Source organism: Marmota marmota, unplaced genomic scaffold, assembly GCF_001458135.2.
Source record: "Marmota marmota marmota unplaced genomic scaffold, marMar, whole genome shotgun sequence".
Classification (NCBI taxonomy): Eukaryota; Metazoa; Chordata; class Mammalia; order Rodentia; family Sciuridae; genus Marmota; species Marmota marmota.
The window spans coordinates 18,143,093-18,166,413 of record NW_026000101.1 but is presented as its reverse complement, the minus strand read 5'-3'; the positions used below and the strand labels follow the sequence as shown (position 1 = coordinate 18,166,413).

Here is a 23,321-nt window from a genome sequence, read left to right as displayed (position 1 = left end):
TGGTTATGCTATCCTCCAAAATTATGTTTTAGACCCTTTGGACTTGGGTCGGGGAGGGCAACAAGGGTGTCTGAGATGACTTTTGGGAAGCTGTAATGGAGACTCCAGGAGCAGGGAGCAAGTGTTTTGAGTGTAGGGATACAGCTTTTACTGTGGAAAGGAGGATTCTGTTCCTCTGAGATATAGGCTGGCATCTAAGTTTGGGGCATATTGAGGAGCTATGGGCTGGAGGGTTTTTGTGGGGGTGAGAAGTAGATGGATCCTTCCTGCATGGTTAGATGGACCCATTAGTTTGGGTTCTGGGGTGGAGGGGAAGGGGACACCAGCTAATAGGGTAACTTATGTGTCAGAAATACTGAGATGGGAGTAGGGAGGGTTCAAGGATGGGCAACTTTGAGAAACTGATGCCTTACTTTCAGATCCTGTTGGGTAAAGACACAAGAGGCAGCATTTAGGGTGGAGAGTTTATTTATTGCTCCATCCCATTGACCTGGCCAGCCCAGACTCTACCAGCAAGGGTAGTCGCAACAGTAGTTAGGATAAGTCTCGGACACAAACTCAGGGTGGACAATATAGTTGTTTCTCTGGGGACCACCGGTCTTCTTGAAGTGACTTGTGTCCCATCTGTAGGGAGAGATGGACCAGCTCTTCTGGACCTTCATATATCAAGGTGAACTTCTGACTCTAATTCTCAATACTAACCTTACTCCAATATTTTACTTCTAGCACTGACCCCTGGGCTCCAACCAGACCCACACTGACCTCCTGACCTCAGGTTCTACTGTTAAGTTTCTGAAACCCCCTATATTCCTAAGACTTCTTCTTCTACGTAAAGCCTCGAACGCAATGCCCTTGACTCTCAACCCACTGCCAACTATAATCCCTCAATTCTGGCCTTGCTCTCTCCTAGGGTCCTTTATCTCTTGCCAGCTTTGGTTTCCCCATGGCACTAGCTCCTCCTGGTGGCATCTTCCTGTCGTTGCATCACAGCGGACAATTTCCACGCCAACTAGTCCCCTCCCCCGACCTCCACGGCACTAAGGGAACAGTCTCCAGTGCGCATGTGTAAATGAATATGTGCGCTTCAGACTTACCTAAGGTTCGGACAAGGGTAGAAAGACGGCGGGGGAGTTGTAACAACACATTGCATTCCGGGCCGGTGGTCGTAGGGCGAAACACCCCTGGGGGAGGAAGCAGTGGCAGGGAGGAATCGGGCCTTTTGATACTCTGGTATCCCCACAGTCCAGGCCGGCACCTGGGAGACGCTTCAGGTGTCAGTCCTACCGCGGGGATCCTCCCCTCCTTCTTTCTTGTTCTTCGAGACCCTACAGCGGCACCGCTTCCGGGAAGCCCTCTGAAAGTCCCCTCCTCTCAAGGCCTCTTTTCTGCCACTCAGGGTGGGCATTGATGGAGCACGCGGGATTCTGGGGTGGTTTGGTCAGTCATTGAGGGACTGGGAGCCTCCAAGTCCCTGCAGAGGGACAGCAGTTTTCCCAGCACGATGGAAGAGGCAGCTTTTCTGAGACTCCTAGAGGTTTAGGCTTTTTTCCACACCTCCTGGTATCTCCCAGCCTCAGCTCCTTTGTTTGGCACAGGGAATTAAACCCAAGGCCTTGCACATGCTAAGCAAGTGCTCTACCATTAGGCTACTTCCACAACCCTCATTATTTTTTATTTTGAGACTAATAAATTCGCTAAATTGCCCAGATTGGCCTCTGACTCCGAGTCGCTGAAATTACTGTTGTATGCCACAAAGCCCCGCCTCTGTACCTTTTTGAAGACTAGGCCCCAGTCTCTCAAAATCAATCAGGCTCTCTTGCCTTGGGAATCACCCAGGAGTTGGGGATAGGGCTCAGGACCCTCTCTGCACAGCTTTGTAAACTGCCACAGACTTAAGAGTTTGCTGATTACAGGTCGAATACTGTGCTGTTTCAGTCTGGACGGGGTCTGAGCCCTGTAGCCTTTCCTTAGAAGTAACATGCATCTCTATTCCCAGAGGTGGTGAGGGACTATGAAGAGGCCAAGTCTGCTCTAGAGGGGCGGTTATTTCTTTGCTCACTTAGCCCCCAGCAGTGACCCCACTCTTTACTGACGGTGACCCGAGACCCAGGAAGACATTCTGCAGGCTAGAACCTAGGTCTGTACGACCAGGTAGGTGACCAAGTAGGGGGCAGGGCTAGCTTGTGTGGAAAGCGGATGGGACTGATATGCAGGATTTCGAATCCTCAAAAAACCCTTCTGCAGGACCTCCTGAGAACCTGAGAGGCACCAGGTTGATCTGACCGCAGTTCTGGAGGGACAGGGTCGGATACTTGGGGAAACCTTTCATGAAGTTTCTCTGCCTCAGCTGTTCACTTGCTTCCTGGGGCCCTATAAAACGAGAGAGCCCGGCTACAGGCCGGCGGGGGTGCTGGCGCGAAGTCTGGACTGGGTTAGGAATATGGTGAGATGCAGTGCGTGCAGCTAGGTTTGGCCGGACTCCGGGGCCAGGCTCGTTTGGGGGCGGAGTCCGGCCGAGGTGGGCAGAGCCCTGCGAACCTTACACTCGGAAGCTCCGGGCACACAGGCCGCAGGCGGCGATCGGTGCAAGGGTCCCCAACGGAGTAGCAGTTCAACCCACGCAGACAGTAGTGGCGGCCGGAGCAAGCACTTTGGTAACCTTGGTAAGGCAGGCGGCCTGGCAGCGGATCCAGGCACCCGCAACGGGGAGTGATCTGAGGCAGCGGCTGTTTCCGAGACAGCGAGTTTAGCATGTTCACCACCACTTCGCGCTCTTCGCCCGCGGGTCCACAGCCCAGGAGATCCAAAGACAGACACAGGGATGAGAAAAGGCAGGGCCAGAGACAGGGAGAGGCAGAAATAAAAATGAACAAATAGACACAGTTACACCTTCTTCAGGATCCTTGGCCTCTGCTCTGTCCCCCAGATCCCCATCCGGCCCCCTTTCGGTCTCCCCCTTCCCTCTCAATAAACATTCTCTCCACACTGCCATCACCCTTTACCATAAGCATTGAGGCGCTCCGGCTTAGAGGGGCACTCCAACGGCATTCCTCGAACTACAGTCTCCATCCCAGCCTCCTGGAAATGACACACATGCTACCTAAGGCTGTGACCCGGAAGAAATGTTTGCTTCTGGGGACCCTCTCAGAACATCTAGACCTGTTGCCAGGCTGAGCCTTTCCCTGCGGTCAGCAGCTCCCCTAACTTTCCAGGGTGTGTGGGGTTGTAGCTGGGCAACGCATTTACTCCGCCTGAGGCAGCGGGGCTAGGGTGAGAGGATGTGGATGGAGGAGGGGTTTTGACCTGGGCCTCTGCAATCTTGCCTCAGTATTGGCCTTTGATTTTACTACTGGTTGTCTAGTTGTGTCTGGCTGTCTAATAGAGGACTTTCAATAATACTTGCCCATCAGAATCGCCTGGGGGAACTTTTGAAAAATTCTGATTCTTCAGGAAGTTCTAATTCAAAATGTTTGCTCTGCCCTTGGGTCATCTTACATTTCTGCCAGCCACCTGGGCCTTTGGTGGGATTCCCTCCTACCTCCTGGGGAGAGTCTCCTATGTTTGCACTGCTACTGAGTAGCCTTGCTATCCTGCTGTTTGCTCACATCACAAGGGAGGGGGAGGTGGGTCAGGAAGATCCAGCTTATTATTGACTCCTTGGTCAGCCCCTGTGTCACAGTGGCCAGATCGGGTGGGGATGGATCAGTTGGTAAGCTTGGAGAAGGTAGCATGCCAAGGATGCACACCAGTCATGTCCCTACCAAGCCTGATCAGAGATTGGAACCCAGCTCCAGGTTCCATTTTCAGTTAAAAAATACAAACCCTAGTTTCACAGTTGTGGAATAGCTCTGGTGTGTTGTTGGTGGGAAAGGAATGAGGAACTAATGATGAAATATCAGTCACCATCGGTTGGGAGGTGGTGTGTGTGTGTGTGTGTGTGTGTGTGTCCCAAACCCACACATTTGTGGTGGGCATAGTAGGTACCTTAGGCAGTCGGGGAAGGCAGGTGGTATACTTATTCCAGTAGGCACAGTTGTAAGGTCCTGTCCTCCTTGTGCTGCACCGGTCATTGTCCATGTAGCTTGAGAGGCATTTGTCTTCTTCATGGGGGCGGGGGGATGGAGTTGTCAGTGTTCAGTGTTATTCCTTACTTACTGTTACTCCACTAAGGATCAGCCCCCTGTCTAAGTTCCTTTTCTGATCTCCAGCAATAAGCTGATCCTTACTTACATTCTTCAGGTCAGTCCCAAGCCCATCCTGTCCTCATTTGTCATTTTATTTTTTAATTGTCAATGGACCTTTATTTTATTAGTTTATTTATATGTGGTGCTGAGAATCAAACCCAGTGCCTCACACATGCTAGGCAAGAACTCTACCACTGAGCCGCAACCCCAGTCCTCATTTGTCTTTTGACATTGAGATGAAGCCTATGTCCCACATAAGACAAGCTTCTGCATGTCCATTGTGCTAATCATTCTTTATCCTGATATTTTCTTTTAATGAACCAACCTGGAAATGGGGACTCCTCCCATCCAAGCTTCAAGATATGTCTATTCTTTTTCCTTAAAATTGCTGAAATCTATCCCCTCTTCTAGCCCTTCCCCCATGATTTCACTTCCTTATCTCTATAGTGCCTTAACCTAGAGGTAATACATAAAGTCATGCTTAACAGAATGGATTGCCTGGATTCAAATTTCAGTTCTGCTAATTATTTGTTAATGTGTGAGATTGACCAAATTAATTTTCCTGTTTTCTCAACTTCAGAATGGGGTGAAAATATATCATAGGGTTGTTATGAGGTTTAAATGAGTTAACCTATGTAAAACTTTTCTATTTTTTTTTTTCTATATGCAGAACTGAACCCAGGGCCTTGTACATGTCAGGCAAGTGCTCTACCACTGAGGACCATTAACAGCCCCTACATAAAACATTTAGAACAATGCCTGGCATGTAAACAAGCTATTGTGATTAACCCACTGATCTCCTTCCCTAATTTTTGAAAACCTATAGTCCAACCTCAACATAGAAGCTGTAAAATGAAAATTTGACCAAGACCCTTCCCTAGTTAAAACCCTTTAACACTGTCCTTATCTATCACCTAAGGTAGCATGCCATGACCTACAAGATCCTCTGTGATTCACTCCCCCACAGTGATAAACAGGAAGGAAGAAGTCCTAGAGGGAGAGGTGGTGGGTGAGGAGAGGGTGTGGCAAGTTGGGATTTGGAATTCTGAGTTGGTGGGTTAGACATAATGAGTTTGAGGTGCTTGGGCACATCCAGGTAAAGTTGAGAGGCATTCTGGGGAGAAGTCAAGGCTGGAAATACAAAAGTGGAACTACCAATAATTACAGCTATGGATTAGATAACCTGGCATTGGGGGAGGAGCAAGGAGAGAAAAGAACTCTCAATAGCACCCTGAAGGACCCCATGTTTCCATAGTGTATACACAAGAGTCCTAGGAAAGTGAGGCATCAGAGAAGCCAAATGTGGAAGTAATTTCAAGAAGTAAAGAGTGGTCAGAAGAGTGAAGTGCTTAGGGTAGGTCTCAGAGGGTACATTGAAATCCCATGATTTAGAAGTTAGAACCACACAAGTGCAATTTTAATGTTTGAGTGTAGGAAATGTAATTCTTAATTTCAATTGGGAATTACCAATTAACTAGGAAAACTGGTACCTCTGAAGCCCCTTAGCAAAGGAGGAACAGATATGAATTAGAGAAGATTATTGACCTCTTTTGGAGTGGACTGGGAGACAGATCATAAACACTTAAGCAAAGAGGAAAGATAATTTCTCATGTAGGGGTAAATGAAGGGTGAGGAAGTACAGACAAAGAATATTGACTATGTTTCTGGGAATTTTGGCTGTGAAGGACAGAAACGAGAATTTTTATGCAGGAAAAATTAGAAAATGTTACGGGTTCAGGGAAAGAGATAGTGGGTGCAGGAAAAATGGAGAGAATGGATGGAGCAGTGTTGCTAAGAAGATGTGAGGCGAGCTGGATGCAGTGTCGCACATCTGTAATCCTAAAGGCTCAGGAGGCTGCAATGGGAGGATTGTAAGTTCAAAACCATCCTCAGCAACAGCAAGGCACTAAGCAACTCACAACTCAGTGACACCCTGTCTCTAAATAAAATACAAAATAGGGCTGGGGATGTGGATCAATGGTTGAGTGCCCCTGAGTTCAATCTCTGGTATCCCTCCCCCCCCAAAAAAATGATGGGAGAAGATGGCATCTGAACACTTTGAGGAGGTTGTGTGGTAGAGGTTAATATTCTCTCCATCTCTGTAAGGATTAGAATCCAGGGCTCTTCCAGATGTGTGTGTGTGTGTGTGTGTGTGTGTGTTTTTTTCTTTTTTCTTTTTTCTCCTTTTCCAGAGAGAGAAATTCCAAAAAGCAAGGAGGCCTGGTCAGGACAGGTGATTGAGAGTTAAGTTGGATTTGTTGTTAATTAGGGAACAGGTATAGGTCATGGGTGGAATTCAGGTTGGGGGTCACTGTTGGGGTTTCTTCTGGGGTCAGAGTAGAATGAAAAGTGGGGCCCTACCTTCCTCTTGAGACAGCCAGTACTTCTCGGGAAAGTAAGGATGACCTGATATGGAACTTTTATAGCCACAGTCTTGGGTAGCACATTTGATCATCTTCTGCAGGGCTTCAGGGTCCACATGGCGCTCCATAGTCTGAGTCAGACCCTGGGTAAGGGGAGAGAGGAGAAGTGGCTAGGTGTGTAGAGACCCCAGCCCTGGGGCCTTGCTAGACCTAGATCCAACCCTTTTTGATTCGGCTCTGGTAGTTCCCAATCCTCTCTATGCAAGAGGGATTCCTATGCCAGTCTTTATTCCTTGGCACAGTTTCTTGTTTGAATTATTCCCTCCCCCTCCTCCCCATCTGAGGTTAGGGCTTGGAGCCAGGTTTTTGCTCCTAGTCAGAGTAATTTTCTGACCTTCTCATTTCTGTAATTTCCTGACTGCCAGCTCTTGAAGGTCAGAGCTGAATGTTCCTGTTCTCTTTCTTCTGGACTATGTTTTGCTACCTGGGAACAGGACCTGAGTCTCTTCCAACAGGGCCAGTAGGCCTCTGGAGAATTGAGAAATGCTGGATGTCCTTATACAGGTTTCTTGGACAGGGAGGGCTCTCTGAGAATCTTGCATCATAAATGGGCTGAAGGGTGGGGTTGGTGGGATGTCTCCTTTAAAATTTAATTCCTTGTCTCTGACCAACTCTGATTCTGCTGTGACATTGATCATGACTCAGTATTGACCTTGACCCTTCCTCTGCCCTCGTTCTCATCCTACCTTGATCTTTTTCCTGTTCTTGGTCTGAGCCCTAGTTCTCTCTGCTTCTTGATGTTCTCCTAATCTCAGCCCATCATTCCTGGTTGGGCTAGATCTGTAGAAACTCAGATTAAGACCTCCCTTTGGGGGCCCCTTGTCCTTAGCTGAGGGCAGAATGTAAGGTTTGGGTCCACAGGTCTTTGTAGGTAGCTAGTCTGAAAAGTCAGCTGTGTCACAAGTATAGGACACCCAGCAAAGTCAAACACCAGGGAGGGCTTCCATACAATGGACCACTACCTAATGGGTGCTGGGATAGTGACACTACTACCAATTCCTCCTGCTCTTTATGGTTTTAAGGGCAGAGGCTTCCTTTTCCTTGGCTAGGGCTGCTATCTGGTGGTTTTCAGACCTTCGATCAACCTGGAAAACCCCTCAGCTCAGGGGCTTCTGCGATCATCTGTGCTCAGCTGACATTGTGGGTTTTTTTTATTGTTGTTGTTTTTTGGGGGGGGGGCAATATTAGGGATTAAACCCAGGAGATCTTTACACTGAACTAACATCCCTAGCCATTTTTAACTTTAATTTTGAGACATGGTCTCTCTAAATTGCTGAGGCCTTGAATTTGTGATCCTCCTGCCTCAGTCTTCTGAGTAGCTGGGATTACATGTATGCACCACTGTTCCTGGCTGAGTTTACACTCTTTTGGGGGTGGATCCAGCACAGTCACATTCCTGTGTAGGTGGAGGGCAAAATATGGGAGACATAAATGCAGAGATCCAATGATTTAGCACTTCACTGAACCTTACACACCCATATACACCTATCCCTATGCACTCAGACATAGACACATTCACAAATACAAAAACAGTTATTTAGAAGAACTCATAGACATCATCAATTTTTTTGTTAGAGGCTTTCCTCAAAGTTCTGCAGTCTTTACTTATGTTTACATGTAGCAGAGTAAAAGAGCTTATCAAAGGTTTGGAACTGTGGGTGGGCTTTGTCAACTGTATGCATCACCATGGGATGATCTAGCTGAACTGTTTTTAAAAATTCCAATGCAGTGTCTGTATGTCTTTCATTTTGGACTGAGAAGAGTCTTCAGAACATACTTCTTCAATCTTTGGCCTAAGGGCAATAACCAAGCTGCCAGTGTTCTGAGAACTGAACACTGATCTAGGTAGAAGAGGGCTGCTGGGGCTTTAGCATTCAGTATAAGGAGTTTTACCTGCTTTTAAGTGTGGTACCCTGTCTTCAACTTGTATTCCCAGTGTTGAGATCCTTGCCAAAAATAAGCCTGTGACTTTTGCAGAGACAGAGGCAGGCAGTTACCCTTTGGCATGGAATAGAAGCGGGGATTAGTGGGTCTAACTGCTTCTTAAAGGCTTTCAAATAATCCTTGCTTTAGCCTTGGTCTTGTCCCATCTTCAGTTCCAGAGAGGCCTGGGATTACCAATTCCTGAGGCTTTTGGAAATTCTGCAGTTTTAAATTGAATTATGTCTGGGGTTTCCTATTGCTGGCTTTGGATTCAGCTTTCTCAGATCTGCTAAACCAGTTACTATTTATCTACCATACTTTCATCTTCCAAAATTTTCTTGCCATTATCCTTTCTTTCTCACCATCCTTGTGATTTTATGTCGTAAACATCCATTTTACTATAGTTTTAGAGGGTGTTTCAGGAAGGAGTTAAAACACATGTGTTCAATTTTAACCCAGAAAATTATAGTGTTTAATTTATTCTGTATACTAATCAGTTACATGTTGCAAATCTCTCAGTCTGTGGCTTCAATCTTTTTCTTTATGGTGCTTTAAGTGAACAGAAGTTCTTAATTTAAACAGTTGAATTTATTAATTTCTTCTTTTATGGTTAGTGCTTTTGGGGACATAAAAAAATATATCCATACTCTCAGATAATGGAGATTATGTCCTGTATTTTCTTCTAGAAGCTAGACAGTTTTACTTTCCATATTTAATCTGTCAGGACTTGTATCTGGGTTCAGTGAATTATGGCTTAATTTTATTTTTATCCATATGGATAACCAATTTTCCTATTGAGTAGTCTATCTTTCCCCACAGATTTTTTTGGGGGTACCAGGGATTGAACTCAGGGGCACTCAATCACTGAGCCACATCCCCAGCCCTATTTTGTATTTTTATTTAGAGACAGGGTCTCACTGAGTTGTTTAGTGCCTTGCTTTTGCTGAGGCTGGCTTTGAATTTGTGATCCTCCTGCCTCAGCTTCTCAAGCTTCTGGGACCCACAGATTTTTAGTGTCATCTCAAGCCTGATATAGTTTTTCTATAGCTTTATTTTTAAACATCTTCGTTGAATATTGTTTCCATATATTCGTGGGTCTATTTCTGATGTATTAAATCTTTCTAATACTATGCCTTTCTATCTTTCTAATACTATGCCTTATGAATTTCTAATACTATGCCTTATGAATTTCCATAACTTTGTAATAAACATTAATATCTGCGTATGTCCCATTTTTCAGATGCATTTTAGCTATTTTGGGGGGCCTTTGCTCTACTCTATAAAATTTGGAAACAGCTTATCAAATTTCTCATAAAATCCTATTGAGATTTTAATAAGATTACATTGAATGTTTGTAATAATAACTCTTTTTATCCATGAATATATTGTATATCTTCATTTATTTAGTTTTTTTCCCCCAGGGTTGGGGTATTTAAGTATTTTCTAAAGTATTAAATAAAGTTTCATAATATTACTCCTACATTCTTTTTTTTTTTTAAGAGAGAATTTTAATATTTATTTTTTAGTTTTCGGCGGACACAACATATTTGTTTGTATGTGGTGCTGAGGATCGAACCAGGGCCGCACAAACGCCAGACGAGTGCGCTACCGCTTGAGCCACATCCCCAGCTCCCTACATTGTTTTTCGTGTGTGTTGGAGAGGATATTGGGTATTGAACCCAGCACTTTACTACTGAGTTACAGATCTAGTACTTTTTATTTTTAAATAGTGTCTCACTAAGTTTCTGGAGGGTCTTGCTCAATTTTTGAGACTGGCTTCAAATTTGTGCTCTTCCTGCCTCAGTCTCCTGAGTTGCTGGGATTACAGGCCTGCACCACAGCAGCAAGCATGGATTTTTTTGTAAATGTTTTTTTTTTTTTTGGATACAGTTCTCACTATGTTTCCCAGGCTGGTCTCTAATGCTCCAACTCAAGTGATCCTCCTGCCTCAGACTCCTGTGCTGGAAATATAGGTGTACACCACACCCAGATTTATCCATACAGTTTTTTGTTTTTGGCACTGGGAATTGAACCCAGGGCACTTTACCACTGAGTTATATCTCCAGTTCTTTTCATTTTTTGAGACACTGCCCCATTAAAATTGCAGAAGGTGGCCTCCAATTTGCAATCTTCCTGCCTCAGTTATGCAAATTAGTAGGATCACAGATGTGCGCCACTGCACCTGGATAGCCATACCGTTGTGAACACATTGTTTGCTTTCTTTCTTTTTTCTTTTTTTTTGCTTGGAATAAATGTATATTTTAAAAATCATGCTTCTTAAACATGTTTGTATAAGAAAATGTGATTGCCTTTTGATCTTATATTCATCCAACTTTCTAAATTTTCTTATTCTAATAATGTGTAGATTCTATATGCACAATTATTTCATCTATAAATAATCACAGTTTTATTTCTTCTTTTCTTTATGTCTTTTTACTTTTCTTTTCTCCATGTCCTGGTTAAGACCTCTAGTGTAATGTTGAATAGAGGTAGTGATGTAAACATCCTTGCCTTGATCCCAATTTTAAAAAGAATTCTTCTAACATTTAACAATAGGAGGGATGATGTTGGCTATATGCTTTAGGTAAATATATATATATATANGGACCACTAAGCCACATCCCCAGCCTTATTTTGTATTTTAGAGACAGAGTCTCACTGAGTTGCTTAGTGCCTTGCTTTTGCTGAGGCTGGCTTTGAACTCGTGATCCTCTTGTCTCAGCCTCCTGTGCTGCTGGGATTACAGGCATGGGCCACTGCACTCAGCTCTTATTCTATTTTTTTATTAGTTTTGCTTCAGAATTATATTGGGGGGCTGGAGCTGTAGCTCAGTGGCAGAGTGTTTGCCTAGCACGTGTGAGGCACTGGGTTAGATCCTTAGCACCACATAAAAATAAACAAATACAATAAAGGCATGCTGTCCATTTATAACTACAAAAAAAAAATTAAAATTAGGAAGCATCCTTTTTTTCTACTTTGTCTGGAAGATTGAAATAAACTATTTCTTGAACATTTGGAGGAACATACTGTTTAATTATCTAAGCTAGATACTTTTGTTGTTGTTGTTTTGGTAGCAGGGATTGAACCCAGGGGCGCTTAACCACTGAGCAACATCTCCAGTCCTTTTTTTAAATTTTTAATTTGCTAATTTGCTTAGGGCCTCTCTAAGTTTCTGACGCTGGCCTCAAACTTGCAATCCTCCTACCTTAGCCTCCTGAATCACTGGGAATAATCACTGGGAGTAAAGGTATGCCCCACCATGCTTTGCTTAGATCCTTCTTTTATTTATCAGTGACTTATCCTTCCTTGATTAATCACTATAGAGCTTTGTCTATTTTATTATTTATCAAAGAAGCAACTTTTGACTATTGTTCTTGTTGAATCTTTAACTTTTGTTCTTATTTTTTATTACCTCTATTCTTCTATTTTCTTTTACTTCTGTTTTTTTCCCCACTCTTTCTTGTTAAATCTGATGTTCTTGTCCTTCATATTTCACCATTTTTCTTAAGACAAGCATTTAGATCTAGAGGTTTTTCTCTCCAACTTCTGTTTCATCCCACAAGTTTTGATGTACAGTCTTTTTAGTTCTGAGTATTTTTTTCTATTTCTGTTTTGATTTCTTAAATGACTCATTATTTGGGATGATATTTTTGTGTACTTTGTTTTAAAATATATTTTTTGTTGTTTATCTGTAATTCAATTGCATTGAGGATTGAGTTGTTTTATATGCTGTCAAACTTCAAATTCTATTAATGTTTGTTTTATGGATTTGTACTCAGTCGATTTTTATAGTGTACCTTATATGTTTATACCTATAGGGTCAGCATTCTATTTATATTCAGTAAATGAAGGGTATTAATTATGTTTTCAAGTGTTTTAGATCTTTGCCTTTTTTGGGGGGGGGTCTGGCAGATCTATCAGTAATTGTGTTGTGTTAAAGTTTAATTGCCCTGATTTGATCAGTAAATATTGTATACGTGACTTGAAGCATCACACAGTACCCCATAAATGTCTATACTTATTATATGTTAAACAAAAAATTTAAACAAATAAAGAGAAATGTTAACTATCCTGATTTGATCATTACACACTATAAATATATTCTGAATTATCACACTGTACCCCATAAGTCACTTTCTCCTTTTTGTAATTCTATTAGGTCAATACAAATTTAAGAATTATAATATCTTCCTGGAAAATTGAAACTTTGTTATTTATATAGCCATCCTTCTAAAATTCTCTTATCTGTAATTAGCTTATTAAGCTTTTTGTTATTTTATCTACATAGGCAAGTTTGGACCAGAGAAATAGAATTACTATGCATGATATAGCATAAGGATTTTTTTAGGGGTTAGATTTTCCATAATTGTAAACTCTGCAAGACTGTTATCTTTGCATCTATTGTTGAGCCTCAAATTACTGGCTGGCAGTCAGAGGGTTGGACATGAAGTGGGGGAGTGCAAGGACAAACAGGAGCCCATGAAGACAACCTAAAACCTGCGTATGCTTCCAACATTGATGATATGGATGGCCTTCAGGAGAAGCTGGTGCCCTTTGTCAAATAGCCATATATACACCTGGCCCAGGAAGAAGTTGGAGGAGGAGAGCCAATCGTAGCTAAAGGCATTCTGGCCAGATGCTGCCCTATGCCAGTATGGTGGACTACTAAATCAGCAGTATTGTGCACAAGCCCCCACAGTGGTTGGTACCCTACGTTAACTTTCAGAGGGTGAAAATGGCTGCTCTTAGAATAGAATAGACATTATGATTGCTGTATGTATATAGGTGACTCTATGACCAGTGTGATTCTGCAATCTGTACAATTAGAAAAATGAGAAATTATACCCCAATGATTCAAATGTATGAATTGCCAAGATCATTGTAATATCATGAATAGCTAATAAAAATAAATAAATAAAAAGAAAGAAAATGGCTCCTCTTTTATTCATTCCTTCCAAATCACATTGCAAATTTCTCTTATGATACTCAAGGCCCTGGGTTCTATGCCTAGTACTGCAAAAAAAAAAAAAAAAAAAAAAAAATCTCTTATGGCCAATTGAAGGGAATTCTGGGAAGTATAGTTCTAGCTCATGAGCAGTACAACACTACATCTTATACCCTTTTTAGGAAAGTTTTTTTTTGTTGTTGTTGTTGTTTGTTTTGTTTGGCATGGGATATTGAACTTAGGATACTCTACTATTGAGCTAAGTTGCTGAGGCTGGCTTTGAACTCATGGTCCTCCTGCCTCAGTCTACCAGGGCACTGGGATTATAGGCATGGGCCACTGGGCCTGGCTACATACTCTTTTTAGAATATCTGAAAACATCTTGGGGCTGGGGTTATGGCTCAGTGGTAGGGCACTTGCCTCGCATGTGCAAGGCCCTGGGTTCGATCCTCAGCACCACATAAAAATAAACAAATAAAATAAAAAGTTATAAAATAAAAAAAAAATCTTGACTCTGCCATGCTTCAATTTATATGCTGCTGTTTTCCAATATTTTGGTTCTTTCTTTAAATGTTACAAATTGAAAAACCACTATATTTTAATAATTAATTAATTAATTAATTTTGCTATACTGGGGATTGAACTAGAGGCAGCCTACTATTGAGCTATATCCCCAGCCCTTTTTATTTTTTATTTTAAAAGACAGGGTCTTCTTAAATTGCTGAGGCTGGCCTTGAATTTTTGATCCTTCTCCCTCAGCCTCCTGAAGTGTTGGGATTACAAGTATGCACCTTTGAGCCTGGCTTATAATTATTTTCTATAGGTAATGTTTGCTTAAATTCAACTTTTTTTTTTAAGAGAGAGAGAGAGAGAGAGAGAGAGAGAGAGAGAGAGAGAATTTTTTAATATTTATTTTTTAGTTTTTGGCGGATACAACATCTTTGTTTGTATGTGGTGCTGAGGATCGAACCCAGGCCGCACGCAAGCCAGGCGTGCGCGCTACCGCTTGAGCCACATCCCCAGCCCTTAAATTCAACTTTTTAAAAATCAATTTTTTCACCATTCTTTCCTGCATCTCAGACTTGCCTTCCAAGATCATTTTCCTTATTCTCAAAGTATATCTTTTAGAAGTTCCCTTATAATTTATAGATCTGATGATAGTAAATTTGTGTGTGTGTGTGTGTGTGTATGAGAGAGAGAGAGAGAGATAGATAGATAGATAGATAGATAGATAGATAGATATGGGGGTGCTAGGGATTGAATCTGGGGTCTCATGCACGCTAAAAAAGTGCTCTAACAGGGAGCTAATGACCTTCAGTCCAACCTTTCCATTTTTGTTTTCCTGTAAATGTCTTTGTTCTTGAAAGGATGACAGTGAAACTTTTTCTTTGCTTGATTTTAAGCTGGTGTTCTATAGTTTCACTGCAAGGCATCTGACTGTGGAATCTCTTTTCTGGGATTTGTTCCTTTCATTAGCTCTGGAAAATCCTAAGCCTATTTCTTGTTAGATAATGCTTATTCTTTTTTTTTTCCCCCTCTCCTCTTCCTTTCTGGGACTCTGATTAGATGAGTGTGGGACCTTCTCATTTTTTAAAATTTTTTATTCTAATTTGTTATATATGATAGCAGAATGCATTACAATTCATATTATGTGTATAGAACACAATTTTTCATATCTATGCTTGTATACAAAGTATATTCATACCATTTGTGTCTTCTTCATACATGTACCTAGGGTAGTGATATCCATCTCATTTCACCATCTTTTTTTTTAACCCCCGAGACCTTCTCATTTTTTCTTTCATATTGCTTAATGTTTCGTTCATATTTTCCATCTCTTTGCCTTTCTGTACTGCATTCTGGGAAATTTCATTCATTCTATCTTTCATTTCACTGAAACTCTTCAGGGATGTTTAATCTCATCTCTAACCTATCCACTAAGTTTTGGGTTTTACTAATATATTTTTCAGTTCTAAAATTTCTACGCATCTGTACATTTATTTGCTCAATTTTAAGAATGTTTCCTTGTTGCTTTCTTATTTTTACTTCAAAAATGAAACATATTTTGTATTCTTTGTTAATTTCATTATCTGAAAACTTTGGTAGTTAGGTCTGCCATTTGTTGTTACTGCTGATTCTGTAATATGGTGGATTTCTCTTTTCCTTGTGGTACAGGGATTGAGCCTAGGGCCTTGTGCACATTAGGCAAACACTCTATCACTGAGCTATACCAGCTGTTTGTTTTCCTATATTTTTTATTGTGAGCTTGTGTCTGGCCTTACTCTGAAGGATGCCTGGAAACCTACATTGAGGATGTTTTTTTTACCACAGAAGATATAGATAACTTGTGTGTGTGTGTGTGTGTGTGTGTGTGTGTGTGTGTGTGTGTGTAGTGGCAAGGAGCAAGAGATATTAACCTTCTTTTTCAGTTGGAAATTAACAGATTTAGTTTCTCCACCTCTCTGCTATTTTAACGTTTAAAACTCCAGCTTATAATGCCAATATTGGCATTTGCCCTCAGGGCAATGCTTGTCCTCTGTCCATTTTCTGCATCAAGTATATATTTATTTTGTTGTTAGTATATTTACTATTCACCCCCATAAGAGTCCAAAACAAAATAAGAATTAGTTCTAATGCAAGCCTTAGTTGTTTTGAAGCAGGAGGGGACGTCAGAGACACAGAAGCCTTTCCTTCATTTTTACTCCCATGGTAATCTGATTCACTTCTCTCACTGCACTAAAGCTGTCTGGCCAGGTTACCAATAATTACTATTTCTGAGAGATCCCTTTCTGTGTCAACAGCATTTCACACTGACCGTTGTCTAATAATTCAGTGTTTATTGGTGTCTCCTTGATTTTTCCTCCTTTATGGCTATAACTCTCTGTCTTCTTTTATGATTCTTGAATACTGATATTCACCAAAGTTCTGTCCTTGGCCATTTTCTCACTCTTCTTGGGCACCTCATTCACTCCTATTACTTAGCTACCATTTATATGATGAAAACTTTGAGCTCTCTCTGTAGCCCAGGCCTCTTTCCTTTGCTTCAGGCAAGTACTATGTATCTAATTACCTACCTATCTCAAGTATTTGTGTCCCAAAATGAATTCCAAGTCCCCAGTCTGCTATTCCAAACCACATTTTGGTAGCACTACCTTTCCTCTAGCTGCCAGAGCCAAAAAACCCAGGAGTCATCCTAAACTCTCCAGCTTTATATCAAGGTAATCACTAAGATCTGTCAATCTACTTCTTAAAATTCCTTATTATGGAGAGTGAAAATGTAGGCAGGCACTCTCATATTTTGCTTGAGGGAATATAAATTATTACATCCCTTATTTTAGCAATTTGAGGCATATATCAAAAATTTAAAAAATGTGTATATCCTTTCTTCCAATAATTTCATATATAGGAATTTATCCTAAGGAAATAGTTGAAGATGTGTACAAAGATATAAGTAGAAGACTGATTATACTGGCAATATTTTATAAATAATCTAAATTTCTGATAAGATTCCTCAAATACATTATGGCACATTTGTACAAAGAATTCTATGTCATCAATAAAATTACATTGCAAAGTATTTTTTTAATTAAATTTTTTAAATTTTATTTATTTGTTTATATGTGGTGCTGAGGATCAAACCCAGTGCCTCACACATGTCAGGCAAGTGCGCTACTACTGAGCTCCAGCCCCAGCCCCTGCAAAGTATTTTTGAAACAGGAAAATATACCTGATATATGGCTATTTGAAAAATGCAAGATTTAAAATATTAGTATAATATGATGCCATTTTTGTAAAAAAATTACCTCCTAAAAGGGCATTTAATAATATATTAATAGTGGTTATTTTGGACAGTAGGATTATGGATCAGGGATTGAACTCAGGGGAGCTCAATCCCTGAGCCACATCCCCAGCCCTTTTTAAATTTTTTTTTTTTTTTTTTTTTGAGACAGGGTCTTGTTCAGTTGCTTAGGACCTCAATAAGTTTGCTGAGGCTGGCTTTGAACTTTCATCTTTCTGCTCCAGCCTACTGAGCTGCTGAGATTACGGAGTGCACCACCATACTTGGGGCTGGACCATTTTTCTTATGATTCTGAGTTATTCCCATTTTCTGCATTGAGCATAAATATTTTTTAAAAAATATTTTTTTAGTTGTAGATGGACATAATACCTTTTATTTTATTTATTTATTTTTATGTGATGCTGAGGATCGAACCCAGGGTCTCGCACATGCTAGGCTAGCGCTCTACTACTGAGCTACGACCCCAGCCCTGAACATATATTTATTTTGTTGTTAGATGAAATATATTATTTAAAAATTTTCCAATTAAAAAAATCACTTTTTTTTAAACTGTTGCAGTTTTTTGTTGTTATCTTTTACCCACATCCTTTATCTTCCTTTTTGTTTGTAGTACTGTGGATCAAACCCAGGGCCTTGTGTGTGCTAGGCAAGTGCTGGGAGATATATCCACCCAGCCTTTATTTATTATTTTTTTGAGACAGTTTTACTAAATTTGAACTGTGATCCTCCCACCTCAGCCTCTAGAGTAGCTGAGGTTATAGATATGTCCCACTATGCCTGGCTCTTCTTTCTTTTCACTTCTCACTGGCCTTCATGTCCTCAGTCCCAACCTGTCTAATTCTGTGACACTGTGTCTGCAATGGCTTAAATCACAATTCAGCTATGACACTCTCAAACTCAGGAACCTGGAGCCTTTTGTCCATGTTCCTCAACATAATCTAAGGGCCCTTTTTGGTCTGCAGCCTATGATCTCTCTCCTTCTGCTCTAACAGCTTCAGTTCCAGGTAGGGCCCTTAGGCTGCCTTTTCTCAAAACTCTTCTGTAGGAAGAGTCACTCAGCAGACTCCAGGACGTGGGAGTGCTCATCCCTTCCTGGAATTCCAGTCAGCACTTGCTCTACATGGCCCACATATAGTAACCTGACTTTGCTTACCTGTTTGCTCAAAGCTTAAAGGCAAGGGCTGGCCCTTCCTTTTTTGTATCCCTGGAGCCTACACAAGAAAATACTCAGCAAAGTTTTGTTGAAAGGTACACATGGCCAGTTCTCTTAGTCAGAGTTACAGTTAGACTCCCAGATTTCTTCTCCCTTTGGTGAAAGCTACATAGACCCACTTGGCTGCTCATCTTCAAACACAGACAGACACAAAGAGATGGTGATAAACGTGCATGAAGACATGCCTATAGGACATTTTCTGGCCTATCCTACAGGCAACCACTGGCCTTTATACTTTCTGATCACTCTGGTAGAACTTTCAGTTCTTCTATTCTTTCAGCTCTTCACAAGCCTATTTCTTTCTCATCTTTTCATACTCAGCTCAATGTTACCTTGAAAGAAAGAGATCTAGGCTAGGGCTGTAACTCAGTGGTAGAGCACTCAGAACTGTAAAATGGAAAGAAAGAGGTCTTCCATGACCTACCCACTCCTTTCTATTTTCATACCCTGTTTATTTCCTTTACAGCATTTCTGACAATTTATAAAACTCTTATTATCTCTCTCTTTCTACCTCCTATCCTGGTATAGATCCATGAAGGTAAGATCTTACACTTTTTTTACATACCATTGTACATTTTATGCCTAGACAAATGAATAAATGACACATATGCACAAAGCTATAAATAATTACAAACACATAGTGACAGCCACATTTTGCCAGTCATCCAGACACACATGGCCATATACTCTGGCCTACTCCTCCCCAAACCTCCACTTACCCGGGTCACAAACTTGTTGGCCTCCCAGGCCCACAGAGGTGGGTCCTTATAGACCTCCTTGATGGAGGTGGGAGCCCTGTAGGAGTCACTGTAGGTGCTGATGGGGGTCTTGGTCTTACAGGAGAAGAGGAACATGGTGAGTTCTTAGGGATGCTGTGGTGGACTCTACCTATCAAGGACTCCTGGTAGACATCAGTGACCACCCCTCCCACTAGATAGCCCACACCTCCAGTCTGACAGGTGCCCCTAGCTACTGTGACCCTCTCCTATAGAGGATCTCTCAGCTTTCCTCCCACACAACCTTCCTGCTCCTACTCCACTCTGCTCTTCTCTCCAGGATGGGCACTGCCCATTATGATATCACTTGACCCAGTCCCCTCCCTGGTGAGAGTCTAATTTCCTCCCCACTCCCAGCCCCTTCCTGCCTAGAGCCCCTCAAAAGAGTATAATTTCCAAAAGTTCAGAGAGCCCCTGGAGACCTTTTAGGCCAGTCTCTTTTGTTGGACAGAAATAGAGGTTCTGAGGGTTCGTGACTCACCTAGGGTCACACAGCAGGTCAGTGGTACTCCCAGGAACCCACAAGTGGAGGTAGAATGACATGTGCATCCAGAGGGTCAGTTCTTGTCCCTTCCCAGCCCACTTGCCCCTAGCCCACACCCCAGGTAGGGAGCTGAGGCTGGCTTGTTTGATGCTTTTAATATCATTATTTGTGTTACACGATACACAACCAAGGATGATGGTCAATACTGCAATGGAAATGTTAAAAAAAATATTATACACGGCTCATGTCTTCCACACACCTTCCTGGAAATAAATTAGTGAGCGCGGAGAAACCTGGCTGGGTGAAAGCCACAGCCAAGGGTAGGGGGAGTGTTAAGGCAGTATCTACAAGGGGGCAGGAGGCAGGGGCAAGCTAAGGCCTTGGTTCTTCCCCTTCAACCTCCCAGACAGGGAAGGAGGGAACCATGCATTCTCCTTAGACGTAGAAGCTGCTGGCTGCCAGCTTCCTATCTCTCCCTGCCACATGTACACTGCCTCAGTTGGAAGTCCTTGCCTGCCAGAAAAGTAGTATGTCCTGTGGGGAGGGAGCTTTCCTCAGGGCCACAGAGATTGAACAATGGGCCAGAGTCACACAGTAAGTCAGCAGCAAAGGCAGCAGTCTATAAAAGAGGAGGTACCCATGTTCTAGAAAGGTGAGTAAGGAGCCCAGGATGGTGGTAGTGGGAGGCCTGGCTCTGGATCCTAGATGACAGGGAGCAGGGATGCTGATCAGGGTGGGAGAAGAGCTTGAGATGGGGGCCAATGTGGGCTTTGTGGGCCTTACAAATCCCTATTCTGTCCTCCCTTTGGCATTTCCTCATTATATAACTAGAGGACATAAGGGTAGATTGGAGGAGAGGAGAGCATAGAGTTGCACCCCAACACTTTGAACCTGGCAGCTCCTGGGTGTGATGCAGAGAGAGATGCTACCCTTCCTAAGCCAGCAGCCTCACTCTTTCCTCTCACCATCTGCCCCTTCCAGTTCCCACGTCCCAGGACTGTTGTCCAGAGGGCAGCATGTGAGTGGTATCCATGACAGTGGATACACCAGCATGTGTGGGGTGTCATATGTCAGCACAAGAGCACAGGGAAAAGTACTCCTTGAACCTGTGGGAAATTTGTGGGGCCTAGGTCCAAGCAGTCTGAGGCCATCTGTGCTTTCATTTTTCTTTGCATGGGAGCAGGTTCATATTGCCCAGCCCAAGGGAGAGCCCTGTTAACCTCCTTCTCTCCTTTTTCTTTCTTTCTTTCTTTCTGTCTCCCTCCCTCCCTCCCTCCTTCTCTCTCTCTCACTGTCATTCTCTCTCCTTTTTTTTTTCTTTTTTGGCAGAGCTGAGGATTAAACCCAGGGCCTCATGCCTGCTAGGCAAGCACTCTACCCCTGAGCGACATCCCCAGCCCCAACCTCCTTTCTCTTGATCTTCATCCTCAGCTGTCCTGCCCCCAGCCTCCAACCCAGCAATAGCAGCAAAAGCAGCAATACACATTCTGATCCCCAGACATCCCAAATAGTTACAAAATAAACACCTCCATGCACATACACAATCTCTCTCTCTCTCTCTCTCTCTCTCTCTCTCTCAATAAACACCTCCATGCACATACACAATCTCTCTCTCTCTCTCTCTCACACACACACACACATACACACACACACACACACACACTTCTTTCCAAACAGATTCACATATACTTCCCCTTTCTGCAGAGACACACTTAGGGAGGCCCCCCCTGGGTGCACTCAAAGACACACAGAAATCTCCTCATACTCTTCCACAGAAATTCCTATGAAAAAATTCCTTCAGGTGTGAAGGAACCTTAAGAATAATTGCAGCTGCTTTTTATTTTTCATTTGGGGAAAATGAAGCCCAGAGAAAACATGTGGCTTGCTGTAAGACAGTACATGAAGAGAGTGTCAGAACCCAGGCTTTTGATACCCAGGCCAGAGTCTCAAGTCAACTGCATGGCTGAGCAGGCTCCCACATTGTAAAAAAAATCAGTCACTTCCCCACTGTGGACACTACATATATGACAGGAACAGAATCCTGGAGAGGCAGGTCCTACATGAGATGCGTGCACACACACATTCTGCCAAGCGCTCCCTACCATGTACATGCAGCTGCTCAGCTGCTATATCCTCCTAAGCTTGCTCCTTGAAGAGTTTTACTGGGAACCAGACTCTCAGACCTTGGGCTGGGGTGGGTTGGGAATGGGGACTGAAGGCCAGCCTTACCCTGCTTCCAACCTGAGACCAGTGTTATTGGTGAAGGGAAGAGGGAAGGCAGAGAGATAGATGTATTGGTTAGGGGCATGAGGACAGGTCATACCACGCCTGGAGAAAAAGGAAAGGGGAGAATGGGAGGAAGAGGCAAAAGAAGGCAGTGATCTGATGAGAGGGGGCCAATATCTCCTTGGACAACTTTATCAGACTTCCCATCTAGAGAAGAAGGGAAAACACAACAAGGTACACTGGCTGACAGGAGTCATATAGAGAGGGCTCCCAGGTTCTGGGACCCACCCCCATTGCCTTAGGCCTTTCTTTCTTCCAACCTGTTTGCTGGTCAGTCTGGGTCTGGGGGATTCATGGCTTTGCTGAGGTGGGGTCAAGCCCTGGCTTTGTGATCCCTCTCCCAGCTCATACTGCTGGCCTCCCTGCCTTCCAGGTCTCCCCACCTCCAGACTGTGGCTTTGGAGAGGGGAACAGGGTGCTGGGGGAGGTCCCTCAAGCAACTGAACAAGAAACCCCCACCCCTCTTCAGCCCCTGGGGTAGAGAGAGACCCGGTTTTGGTTTCTCCGGCTCCATGAACACACAGAGGTACACGTCCTACCATAGGAGGAAGCAATGACTGTTACGAGGTTGGCGGCTGTAAGGGGTGTAGGGCCAGGGGCACGAGGACGAGCTAGGGAGGGATCAGCCCCTGCCTGGTCCAACCTGGCCCGTGTTGGCGCCTCCCCTTGCAGCCGCAGCGGCCCCGCCCGCTACTGAATGTGGCAGGCGGTGGAGGATGTGGCCTGGCAGCACATGCAGGTGGGGTTCACGGACTTGGGGGGGATGAGGTCTAGGTCTTCGTCGTCGGGGATCTCATCTAATCGATAGCCATCCTTCAGCAGCTGGATGTTCAAATCTTGGTTGATCTGCTGTAGGCAAAGGGGAGGGAGGTCAGGCTCTGGTCGGTGGGAAGGCCCTGCACCCACTAGGGCAGTCACTCCACTGCAACCACCCAACCCATCCCAGGCCTCTCCAAAAGTCCAGGCACTTCCCTTTATAGACCCCACCCCAACTCTGGCCTCACTTTCTTCAGTGCACATTTTCCACACATCTCTACAGATCCCTACCCACTCCAAAGACTACTGCTCACATCTAGTTGTTCTTCTGTTAGGGTTTTGGCCAATTTCAGGTCTACTTCTATAAGGTGTCCCATATATTTCACACTCCATTCTATTTAAGAGCCCTGCTCCAATAACCCTGGCCCCTAACCATAGGCTTCCTGCAGTTGAAGCTAATGATTCATATGCTTTCCCATCTAGCCCCAGCTCCACATGGAGCTCTGTCCCCACAGGGCTCTGCCCAGCTGTG

General features: G+C 43.3%; 2 protein-coding genes across 10 annotated transcripts in view; both read right to left on the bottom strand.

Annotated features, from left to right (window-relative positions):
* Positions 1-454: 454 nt before the first annotated feature.
* On the bottom strand, positions 455-19,751 carry CUNH9orf24 (chromosome unknown C9orf24 homolog). Of its 3 annotated transcripts, XM_015492423.2 has the most exons (7): positions 19,207-19,751; positions 6,546-6,690; positions 3,985-4,100; positions 3,003-3,078; positions 2,539-2,773; positions 1,095-1,181; positions 455-624 (listed from the first exon to the last, which is right to left on the bottom strand). In XM_015492423.2, exons 1-7 carry the CDS (start codon positions 19,339-19,341, stop codon positions 507-509), a joined length of 912 nt encoding a protein of 303 aa, XP_015347909.2. In that variant the 5' UTR covers positions 19,342-19,751; the 3' UTR covers positions 455-506. The 3 variants fall into 3 exon arrangements, with proteins under 3 accessions (XP_015347909.2, XP_015347910.1, XP_015347908.1); XM_015492424.2 differs by lacking the exon at positions 2,539-2,773; XM_015492422.2 differs by lacking the exons at positions 3,985-4,100; positions 6,546-6,690; positions 19,207-19,751 and having other exon boundaries at positions 2,544-2,773; positions 3,003-3,481.
* Positions 19,752-19,887: 136 nt separating this feature from the next.
* Positions 19,888-23,321, bottom strand: part of Fam219a (family with sequence similarity 219 member A) — a 60,722-nt gene continuing 57,288 nt past the window's right edge. For 4 of the 7 annotated variants that reach the window (XM_048783482.1, XM_015492415.2, XM_048783485.1 and 1 more), the window contains exon 6: positions 19,888-22,882. In XM_048783482.1, the coding sequence (XP_048639439.1) occupies positions 22,724-22,882 (159 nt within the window). In that variant the 3' untranslated portion in view covers positions 19,888-22,723. The remainder of the gene's footprint in view (positions 22,883-23,321) is intronic. The other 3 variants (XM_048783484.1, XM_015492416.2, XM_015492418.2) reach the window with 1 other exon arrangement.

Coding starts and splice junctions, on each gene's coding strand:
- CUNH9orf24 (XM_015492423.2), bottom strand. CDS start 19,341: ATGTTCCTCTTCTCCTGTAAGACCAAGACCCCCATCAGCACCTACAGT. Junction 3,079..3,984: donor GCCTTCCCCGACTGCCTAAG/GTACCTACTATG, acceptor TGTCATTTCCAG/GAGGCTGGGATGGAGACTGT. Junction 625..1,094: donor TACCCTTGTCCGAACCTTAG/GTAAGTCTGAAG, acceptor CTCTCCCTACAG/ATGGGACACAAGTCACTTCA.